At 45.5% G+C, this 11,919-nt stretch overlaps 2 protein-coding genes across 2 annotated transcripts in view; one reads left to right on the forward strand and one right to left on the reverse strand.

Annotated features, from left to right (window-relative positions):
- The window catches only part of T265_09347 (hypothetical protein), a gene marked incomplete at both ends in the record, with an annotated part of 15,660 nt that overhangs the window by 186 nt on the left and 3,555 nt on the right, over positions 1-11,919 (forward strand). The window lies entirely within an intron of this gene.
- On the reverse strand, positions 4,943-9,105 carry T265_09348 (hypothetical protein; the record flags this gene model as incomplete). The annotated part of the gene is made up of 4 exons (XM_009175389.1): positions 4,943-5,160; positions 5,712-5,897; positions 6,341-6,436; positions 9,024-9,105. 4 exons carry the CDS (start codon positions 9,103-9,105, stop codon positions 4,943-4,945), a joined length of 582 nt encoding a protein of 193 aa, XP_009173653.1.

Here is an 11,919-nt window from a genome sequence, read left to right on the forward strand (position 1 = left end):
TATATATATATAAACAGTACAGGTCTCATCCGCCAGTCCATTAGAGGAAGCGATGAATGGGTTGGTTTTTGGATCACCGACTTCAACAAAAACGGCGGTGAAGCAAACACGGCAGAGTGATATGTCGTCGCTTCATAGAACCTAATGTTGTGTCACAACGTGGAGAAAATTGGCATCATCCTGACGAAAATACACTGCTCTGTACACCCGGCGCAGTGACTGGTGCATGGAAGTGGTGTGCCAACTACAACCTAGTGGCATGTATACGCCGCCTAACAGTTCATGACTATGTAGTATGCTCGAGCGATATCGTCTTTGTTCGGGAAACACTTACCTTGCGACAGAAACTACTTTTGAACGAATGGGGTGCTGAATTGTCCGAGCGTTGTCTAAGTGTCAAGTAACACCAAAGCAAAGGCTGGGTAAACAGATATTGAGGCATAGGATGCTACATGCCATCGTGACGATATTTCTATGGTAACGAATAATAAATATTTTAGCCATTTGTGTGGTGTTGTCAACTCTACTCACCCAAGCCAACTTGTTATCTAAAGGTGAGTCAAAAGTCTTTTTGGATGCACTAGCAAATAGCACTCTGATGCCTTGTCACAACGACCAGTTTATCGCAAGCCAAATTCTTACAGTCTCCGTCTTTTTGCTTCCAAACACAATCCACTCAGGACCCTGCTACAAAAAGCAATAAGAACCCATCGCCTGAACAAGTTAGAAAGTTGGAAATGGCTCAGTGGTTAGATCGCAAATTTACTGACCGAAAGGTTCGTGGTTCTGTGGCCACCCAGTCACCCACATACTTGACTGTCCAGCTCACAGTCGCTCACTGGATCGCGAGGCATGTCTTTTTTCTCACACTCACAAGCACGTCACATTAAGCTGACCCATCGGACATCGATTGTTTGCACCGCCTAGTCAGCGTAGCAACAACTCATGTGCCGACGCCCCCACGTGCATGCACTGGGACCTACCTAAAGGGAAACCGAACCCAGTCATGACACAGACTCGCGCGCGCGCAGGGAGCAAGGAAGTCAATCACGCTTCCCATGTCCACGGACAGCTATGGAACACGTGTAGCAGCCGTACTGCAGAGAAAACACGTTCCCGCCATCCGGACTTTCGCCAGGGGACTTTCACATACGATAAGTTCCCCTTTTTTTTTACTCGCTCCCACTTCGCACTGTATTTATTTTTATACGTGTTGCAACCAACTACTGTCAACCACAGTAAAGACTTATTAGTGCATACACCTGATTTGCATGTGGATATCATCACCTATGCACTAATAGTTCAAACCCGACCTTCGCCTCTCGACTACCCCTGTCTAGGCTTGGGCGACCTGGCAGTATTTCAGCCCTCGTGCTTCCTTCGGGTGGCATGACAGCTAGGCACCGAAAGGGTATTACAGCGGAACAATTATTATTTATTATTGCAAGTTAGAAGAACATCAGTGGTTTCTGAAGAAGAGGGAAAATGCCACTATAATTTAAAAGTCAAGAGGCTTTGAAACTGAAACGAAGCATTGGAGGAACACACTGCTCATCAGGTTGTCAAAAAGTCTTCGGCAGCCCATAGCCGGATTCATCCTCCTTGGGGCTCATCGGGTGGGTGTAGTCCCTAAGTTTCTGTTCTATTTGAAAACCATATTGTACGCAGTTGCCGAACGACACTCACTTGAAAACTGAATGTTGAAGAGAGACTCAAATGAAACTCTCTCCCTCTCAAATGAATGTGCTGCACAAAGGCCGCCTCATGTCTCAGTTGATATGGTTCTCTGTAACTGTGATTGATTAAAAAAAAGGAATGTGGGGTTTACAAATTCCCCAATATGTCATTTCCAGGTGTTCATCGGTTCCTCATACGTTTGAACGGAGGATATTTATGCGAGGAAGAAATGCACGCGAAAACACACTGAGAAAATGCAGCGTAGTCAGCATTCAAGGAATCTGGTCTTACTTACACCTAAGTGTACAAGAGATTACCATGAATTCATCGGTTGATAAACAGTTGAATCAAGACGAATGTCCGAGACTTACTTTGAAAGAATCGTTTGTTCGATAGTTCACCGTAGACCCACAAGTCTCGACAGCATTGTTCAGAAAAACTGAAAATAATACGAACGTTACACACAGACGTCTGAAGAGTGCGCGAAATGAAGTCATTCGATATTTGGACTTTCCTGTCTGCTCTGTCCAGCCTACAACACGCAACGGTCTGCAAAAGCGAGACACCCTGATGACCTTGAAAAACGGTCAAGGGAATGGTTCTATACTTGCACGTTTGTCACGTGAGCTGGCAGGGACGAATCACTGCAGAAGAATGACTTTATACTACATGTGGACCATCTGGCTTACCTCAGTATTACTAGTCCGACGTTCCCACCAGGCCCAATCAATGCTCCCGAGACATCAATGGTCAAGCAGTGACATCTGTTATACTTCCTCTGCACGTAGAGGCCACGTCTCTGACCTATAAAGCAGCATGGATCGCACCGCACTGTATCATTGACAGACGGACTGACGTCACGTCGGCGCCATAGGTGTCGGAGGTTGGTAGAGGCTGCCTTGGCCCATCCTACTCAAGAAGTAATCTCCTCTCCAGCCAGTCCGCCAGAACTTATTCGCCTGCCCAGATAAACAAATTTCTCCATCAAGTCAACCGGCTGGTCTGCAAGCATGCGGTTTGGGTTTCATCCTATCCAGTCTGATGGCAGCACCTTACACCTCGAAGGTGTGAAGCGCATGCCAGACGGTATGACAGAATTATTTAGGTTTTTTTAAAAGTGGCTTGCATTTTTGAAGTATCTGAACAAGAGAGCAAAATCGTCCGAACACTCAATGTTAGTGAGGGAGCCTCTCGAGAACATTTTGCCCCACGAGGTATCAGAGACAGGCAGAGAAATTTCAAGCAGCACATCAATGACAAACTTAAAGAGGAAAGACAAGAAAGGATAGCCTTGTCTTACACTACTGGACGTGAGGAACTCGCGCAAAAGCTTGTCGTCCACAGGAGTTCATATAGAGTACCTCCATAAAGGACATGAATTTGGTGGGGACGCCTTGGATTGCCAGACTTCGCCGAAGTTCCTGACGATCAATCAATCCCAGGCTTACGAGCACATGCGTCTCCCTTGAGAAACGCAACCTGAAGAGTCCGGCCAAACGTGTTCTCAGTGAATCGGTGAATCGAAGCTGAAAACCTTGATAGCAAATGTCGTCATCGTTGACTTAATCGTAACCAAAATTTAAGGATTTGGGGGCACCGATATTCATTCACATGCACGAAGACATAAAAAAACAAACGTATGATAAACTGCTCCACGAGATATGATGCTTGCTGTCCAGCACCCAACATCTCTCCTATATGCAGAGATAATACTCTGCTGATAACAACATGGTTCGAACGGAATGTCCAGAGTAACAACAGAAAAAGGGTAATCCTGAAGAATGTCAAATTTTATGGAAACCGCAAGAGAAAAATCCTCTGGTTTTCGTGTACTCTAGACGCCACAGTGGAGGATAAGCCAGTCAATTCAACAAAATAAACAAGAAAAAATTTCCTTGTATACTATGAGACACATAAGATGGAGGTGTCGTTTAGACAGGCGTCAGATTGCAAAGGCATGATTAACAGATATCCGACTAACCATATGATGAAGGATTTTGTATCCCGGGCAATTTCCGGTTCATATCCTGATTCAAAATGACTTCTGACGCCCGCATTCGTCTCGCTTGTATGTCTCGCCTGAATGCTTCTCGTTCAGTGGAGCTGGAAACTGCAAGAGAGAGTGAATATGTGTATGGATGCTAGTGTGAGTTGTGCAGTAGAAATCATACGCAGAATGCGAGTTCCTGCGGCGAATGTGGCATAAAGAACAATGCAGCAGTCCCAACAAGGTAGCATTTGACAACCAATAAATTCAGAGGAATCAATAAGGTCGAGGAATACACTCATTTGCAAATCAATTTGGTTTTCACGAGAGACTTAACCGAATCTCTCGCTTATAATATTCTACAACTGAATGTGCTGCACAGTGGCCGCCTCATGATTCAGTCGGCATGATATTCGAGATATCGCAGTATATTTTTCATGAAGGAAACTATTCACAAGGTTGCTGAAAACTCTTTGACAGCCCACGATCTTTATGAAAAATATACTACAATATCTCAAATATCGTGCCAACTGAATCACGAGGCGGCCTGTGTGCGTCACAGTCAGTTGTAGAATACCATAAACGAGAGATTCAGTTGAGTCTCTCGTGAAAACCAAATTGATTTGCAAATGAGTGTATTACTAGAAAACAGTGCAATTTGGGTTCAAGTAGAACATAAGGTTGACGAAAACTCGGGGACTGTGCCTACCTGATGAGCCCCCAGAAGGCCGAAACGGGTCGTGGGCTGTCGAAGAGTTTTCAGCAATATTGTGAGTAGTTTTCTTTATGAAATCAATGAGGGTGTTACGTATTACTGTTGCTCATCAGTCTATAGTTTGTTTAGACTGATTCACGACTAATAGGCAGCTAAGTCCTTCATCGTACTCAAGTATCGATCCTCACATGGATCTCGGTAATTCCATGGGACAAAAACTACAATGTAACCGGATGTCCAGCCACAAACCGTGTTTCCCCTTGATTGAGAACTATCTTACAGGCACATGAGGAAAGAGCCCCGGTTCAAAGAAAAATGTCTGATTATGTCCTAGATCAAAGGTCTGACGAAGAGAAAACTTCATGCAGGGCTTGATAGATAATTAATGTAAGCGATTTGACCACTCACAATTCGCCAGTTTGCTTCCAAACTGGTTAGCACAACTAGAATCACGGTTCTGAAGCTATATTTCGCTCTGTATAACAGCTGACCCTAACATGATTCATCTGTGACTTACCTAATCGATAGTCCGTTGGTGGTGGCAGGTTGAAACCTGTTAATTATCAGTAACATTGTATATCTAGCGAATCTATACTTGGGTTTATCTGGTAAAGCCTAACCGTGAAGGGAACAGCGACAGTATACGTTATCTGGAGAGATGGGTGTACGATAACTAATGGGTTGTTCTCATCTTCATTCGGTTGTAGAACCCTTCCGATGCCTAGCTGTCGTGTCACCAGAAGTAAGTAAGAGGGCTGAGGTACTGCCACGTTGCCGAAACCTAGATATAAACAGTCGAGATGCGGAGGTTGGGTTCGAACTACGGTCAGCTCTAACCACTGAGCCATCTCGACTCTACATCGAACTTTGGGTGATAACAGAGGACAACGAGTTATCCGAATCAAAACATTAGGAATACGTCAAAAGCCTATCTATTTTGAGGCTGCCGCTGTAAATCCACTTCAGAGGAATCTAGTGAACCGGGGCACCGTGAGATCCGAACACAGTACCGGATGATAGCAAGCCTATGAAACAGACGAGCCTACATATCACACTGAAGAAGCAATAAACGCCGCTTAATTACAAGATCAATATATGTATTCTAAAGGATCAATGCCACTCACGCGAAGTCTTTCACACTTCTTGGGACCTATCGGGTGGACATAATAACATCCAATACACGACTTTCGCTTAGCAGTGACAGACCGTTGACTACATCCACGTAAGCAAACGAGGAGAACCAGTGGTATCAAATGTTTTAGGGAATAAGTCGGGGCACACATGACATACCATAGAGATATGGTCTTTTGAATCAATTGGAAGTCCACTTACCAAAAGGAATTAGGATGGAAAGGGCGTTGTCCAACTCCAAATCATTCAGAGTTTTTGCCACCGTAGCGACGGTTGGATTGAAGCGTTCGACGGCGATCTCCAGTAGACTGAAACCATCATGGCCACGCAGCTGTAAAATTTCTGCTTCCGTTAACGTTTGTTTGGAATTTTTCGAAAGTTGCTGAACTTGGTTCAGTGGAGATGATTCAGCAAGATGGGGGACATACCAAACAGCATGGGACTTGGAATGTGACCATGAATGTATCGTCTGTGCCGTTCCAAGTCCCGGTAAAATATGGGGTATTCCGGTCTACGACGATTTGTGGGAAACATTGTACCCGACTAGCTATAAATTAAGGCATAACCACAGTTACCCAAAGGTCCAGTTTGAAAACGCAGAGAATAAAGCATGGTCAACCGTGCGCAGTGAAGATTCGAATCTTCAACGACTTAAGTAGATGCAGTCATCCGTACACACAAACCATCCTCTGAAAGTGCAAAAGGATAGTCCTTGTCTAGGGTTCGAGTAGATTTCATTACTAACTGGGCACCAATATTGTTCCATCTTTTTTTGTTTTCCCGTACCTGTGATGGTTGTTCCTAATTCACCTCGCCATTATTTGTCATACGCGGTAGATTAAACTGAAAGGCGTATTGGTCTCTCGCAATAAACTGACAGATGGATGTAACCTCCAACAGAGAACTTTTTCCGATAAGTACACCGCCTAATACACTACTTGTACAAAGTACTATAGACACGCAAGCTATAAATCGAACTACAACTGTAGATAGTCCTCTGAGGGATAAGTGCAGTCGGCAATTCTAAACACTACATGTACTGCATGAGAAATGGCTCAAGTGCTTAAACTCGAATGTGTGGGTCGCAACACAGTAGGATAGAACGTATACGCAAAGTAATAAAGTAATAAACAAAAGCGGGTCATTGCTTAAGTCTCCCGATTGTGGAAAAGGGTTTTCTGCATTACAGAGAGACCCCATTTCGAGAGATGATCAAACTAGTAGTGTTAAACTGGTAGTGATTGCTGATTATTTTTTGGGATTTACACATGCATGACCAAGGCAGGTATAAATTTATACACACCGTTCATAGGTACACAGCGGGGGTACAGAGCGGGGGTAACTGATTCGGTTATTCACATCAGCTGCACTCTATAAATCCACATATCACGTAGTGTGCTATTTCTAACAACAGAGGCAGCGTTTACGATCCAACAACCAGTCGACACAAACCGTTTGTACGAACCTTCTTGTGACCTTCTTGTGACGTGGTAATCTGCCCATGTTAATGTGTGTGATGTGTAATTGTAAGGATCGGTTACCCGGCCAGGGAACAAACCACTAATTAGTTCGGAGTTAGCCACCTCCAGATATCAATGTGGAAGGCGCCCCATGTCCCATCGCACTATTCTTCCATGCTGGTTTCACAAGCAATTGATGGATAGCAGATAATAGCTATCCTGGTGATTCAGCTCTGTCCGATAGACAGATAACTGAGTATTCGTGAGGATCTACTCGTACCGAGTCGAAAGAAGGAAGTATATCGAACGGCTGGGCGACCATTGTTTGAGAGTGGACTGTACATGGGGGTTTCCATCTACTTCAACGTAAGAGTTTCTGAAGGACTCTGGAATTACCCTTACGGAGGGCAAATTCAAGCGGTGATATGGCTGGACGACTTAGGCAGCATTTGGATGAACCGAAGTGAGACTTGCCAAGACCACACCACTACACTCCAACCCTTACTTACAGGAACAGAGTTTCGTAACTTCACTCTTCGGACGACGTTCTACATATTTCATCGTTTGTGATGTGCCATACTACGCCAAATGCGAGGCCGCTAAAGTGCCACCTGCCTATCCAGACTACATTAGGCGCGTGGTGAAAACGGACGTTCCTTCACAATAACTATATTTCATCCAGATAGCGCCGAGAGGTTTTTATCACAAAGAACTTCTTCGCGAGTCAACCCTCGAAAATCGTTGGCACGAATAAGAGACCAATGTATATCTTTGTAATGTACTACTCATAAGATTGCTGAAAATTAGTCGACAGCCCACGACCGGTTTCGCCCTTTTTGGGGCTCATCAGGTAGGCGCAGTCCCCGGGTTTCCGTCAACCTTATGTTCTACTTGAAACCAAATTGCACGAAATTGGCGAATATACGCTCATTTGCAAACTAACTTGGTTTTTCGAGACTCACCTGGAACCCAGCTGAATCTCTCGTTTGTGATGTTCTCAGGCAACCAATGTATCCAGCTAGTGAAGTGCTATAGCGTGGTGAAATCGTCATTTTCACTGGAAGGACCATCTCTCAAAACACGAGGTGCTTTACAAAAGCTCAAGCCATTCAGGAACTAACAAGATGGTGCACTACAGAGATATCGATAAATGTACCAACTAAACGTACAGTAGAGCTGACGGAGGTCTCAAACTACATTTTCAGAAGAGCCGTCATGATCGACAGATTTGGGGAATGATAACGCACACGTCCTGCAAAGCATGGCGGTCCCTGGCAGCGCTTAATCGTTTCATTTGTTGGGGGATGCCAGCGATATTCCCACTCGAGCCAATAAAGATGTTACCTGTTCTGTTGTAGACCCTGGATCGGCTGAGTATTCGCGTGGACATACAGAGGGTTCTTGATTGTCCACCGGAGCTGTTCGCCCCTCCTCCCAGCTATAATTCATAGATTGCAACGTCTTCGGTCGTCATACTCTGCAAACTGCCACAAATACAGTTCACACATTTTCTAACATGGAGGGACATTGTGTGTGTGGATCGCAGCTGTAGAGTGGATCAGACGATGGAACCTGCTGCTTGTTCACAGGACAACTGACTAATCGGAAGATGAAGCCCTTGTCGCCTGGAGTTCACGTTTGCAGTCTGAAGTATGTAAGCGAAAAAAACCCTGATGGGTATGAAGTAGCTCTGTGAAGTCAAGAGTCCGAAGTTTCATACCCGGTTAGCATTCTGCAGATGAAGTCAACCTACGCTGAAAAATTGACAGGCACTGCACAGTTGTCTCATCACTTGTGAGTCATGACCAGTGCGTATCTCACTGACCGTTGAAGGGATTTCATCCCACAACCTTCCGGATGGAAGCAAAACATACTTCTATTCGGCTACCGGTGAATGATTTCATATCGCAGTTGACGCTGCATGGTCTCACAGTAACTGGCTCATGTGAGAGGAAAGCAAGTTTGACTGGAAAAAACGATGTCTTCCGTGGAACATTCAGGAAGCTGCAGTACCCTCAATAATAGAATCTGTCGCGAAGAGACTGGACCTTACCGTGGTGTAATGGTTTGTGTATCTCGGCGACCCATTGAGCTATACTGAGGGGTGTCCGCGCGATACTCACAGAGTTTCTCATACCGGGTTGGTCAATGGTTAGAGGTCTGACCAGTACAGTTGTCTGGTCCTCCAGGTTGGGGGTTGGAACACGTGTGGCGGCTTGTTCCGTAAAAAATAATTAATAAATAAATCGTTCAGATGTAGCTCCCTTTCGGTGCCTAGCTGCCATGCCACCCGAAGGAAGCACGAGGGATGGGATACTGTCAGGTTGCCCAAGCCTAGACAGGGGAAGTCGAGTGGCGGAGGTCGGGTTCGAACCACGGACCTTCCGGTCAGTAAATTCGCGCTCTAACCACTTGAGCCATCTCGCCCCCTGTTCCGTAAAAACGGTAATGCATTTGCATTTCCCGCCAAGCACCGTTGCCTTGCGGTCAGACTTTCGAGCCAAAGGCTTTGGTTGAGGACCCTAATCGTCCTCGTGTCTAGGTGTGGGTGCCTTGGTAGTATCTCAGCCCATGTACAACTATCAATTGTACGGCAACGAAGCATCAGTGTTGGACACTGATGTCAATAATGATGGTAATAGAATCAGGCGGTCGAATTCCGTACCACCACGAAGTCAATGTATACTAATGTAGTTTGACCGCATATGACAAAATCTCGACTGAGTATCAACTGACCGTGATCATCCTGTTGTTCTTTTATCCAAACTAACCTCCGTAACACGCAAACAATGAAGAGCTAGAGGTGAACACGGCATGTGAACACTGCTATGTTTCGTTTGCACTATGGGGTGTATGTGGCCCCTGTAAGTAGAATAGTCGGTTTTACTCTCTGAGCCGAATAAACTTAACCAGATACTGAGCTACCCCATTCTTGGAGTTTTGCAGCTAGTACAAAACGGCTCTTGGATACCAGCCCCAGTGACTAGAAAACGGAGCCATCTGATTCACTTCAAGAAAATTAATCGTCCAGGAGTTGAGGAAATTACTTGTACGTGCTTGCGTTTATTGTGGGAGATACATCATGGTGTCTACGAAAAACTGCAATCTTGGGTATACGAAGGATTTCTGTAAAATACAAAGGTAGGGAGCTGGATGGTCTAGGACGAGTGGATGGTTTGCGTCTCTCTTTTTGGCCATACCACACTTATGTGGAAACCCTTAGGGACGAAAGGACTTCGAAACACATAGCCAAGTCAGCTCCCCCCAGAAGAAGTCTTTCCACATATAAGCCGAGTACGTCCTTAAACCCATTTCCACAAGGCACAGGTTTAGAGTGATCAGCGTCAGAAGTCAATGCCAGAAAGAACAGCATTTCACGTACCGTTCCAGTGTCCACGAACTTGGGAAAAGCCCAAGAGTGACAGGGAGTTAACTGTGTACACAAAATTGTAACTTAGAATTAAGTTACTCCTATTCCTTCCGTTGTCAACAGACGCGATCAACGTCGCCATCTTACGACAGTACCGCTCCATGCAAACTACTCGATTTTGAACTGAGTGGCGCAGCCGTCTCAGCCGGGACAGGCAACTAGAAGTACAAGTGCTATTCTATCTTCCTTAGCCCCAACCTAAAAGATTTGAAACAAAAATTGCTGGTTGATTCAAACCTTTCGGTTGGCATAATGGTCCCGTGACCACGCGGAAATGGCCAGGCGACTACCCCCTTATTTGTATAGGGTAACCTGGTATTTCAAACAGGGAACTGACCAAATCGCAAGTAGTGAACGTCGCACAGTAAGGACTGTTGTATTCTTGTTACCCACAATTGCCCTGGAACGAAACGCCATCATCGGATGGAATCGGGAAGGTACTCGTGAGACGGATCGAAAGAGTCATTGGCAACGAAGTTTCGTTTACTCACTCTGCCATATGCAACAAATAGGGCATTCCGGATGTTAGTGAGCGGCACCCGATGCGGTGTATCGTATGATTGTTTTAAGGCAGACGTTCTAAGTTGCTCAGGTCTAGACAGAGTGGTCCGAATCTTCAGTCACAGATCTCGATTCGAATGTTTGAAAGAAAAGCGACAGTTCGTGATGCACTACTCATAAGGTTGCTGAAAATACGTCGACAGTCCACGACCGGTTTCGCCCTTCTTGGGGCTCAACAGGTAGGTCTGGAAACATCACAAACAAGAGATTTAGGTGGGTTCCAGGTGAGTCCCTCGCAAAACCAAATGAGTAGTACATGTATCGCGATATCTCGAACATCGTGGCGACTGTACCATGCGGCGGCCTGGTGAAGCAAATCGGGTTGTTTGGAAATACCAAAAACGAGAGATTCAGCAGGTGGGTCTCTCGCAAAACCAAATTAGTTTGCAAACGAGTGTTATTTCGCTAAAGCGGTAGTTGCCGGCATGAGGTTACTAGAGTGGAATCGCTTCATACCTGAAGGACCAGGAGATTGCCTAACGCAGCGGTCCTAATGACTTCCAAAAGACTAGTTCTTGATGCGTCCCCTTATTAAGGGCAGATCCTTTGAAACGCGATTCCTTCCACAAAAACTTGATCGTTAAGCCGTAGCATCTTTTCGGTACCTAGCTGTCATGCCAACGGAAGGAGGCACGAGAAATAGGATACTGCCAGGATGCCCAAGCCTAGACAGGAGCAGTCTATATGCCGGGGGGTTGGTTCGAACTACGGACCTCCGATCCCTAAGCTGGCACTTTACCCACTGAGCTATCTCGAGCTTAGCCCTGATGTCCAACAACATTCGAAATGCATCTGTGTATTGGCGTGAAGCTGGATTTTCCACATACATAACTGTCAGAACAAAACCAACTTCAAGAAAGCAACCAGACGAGAACGACGGCAACAAAATCCAGCCAGAAATAGAGCAGGTTAAGCCCCGGGTAAGAGCAGTCTTCACTAGATGCCTTCACTAGATGAC

This window comes from Opisthorchis viverrini (genome assembly GCF_000715545.1).
Source record: "Opisthorchis viverrini unplaced genomic scaffold opera_v5_277, whole genome shotgun sequence".
NCBI classification, from domain to species: Eukaryota; Metazoa; Platyhelminthes; class Trematoda; order Opisthorchiida; family Opisthorchiidae; genus Opisthorchis; species Opisthorchis viverrini.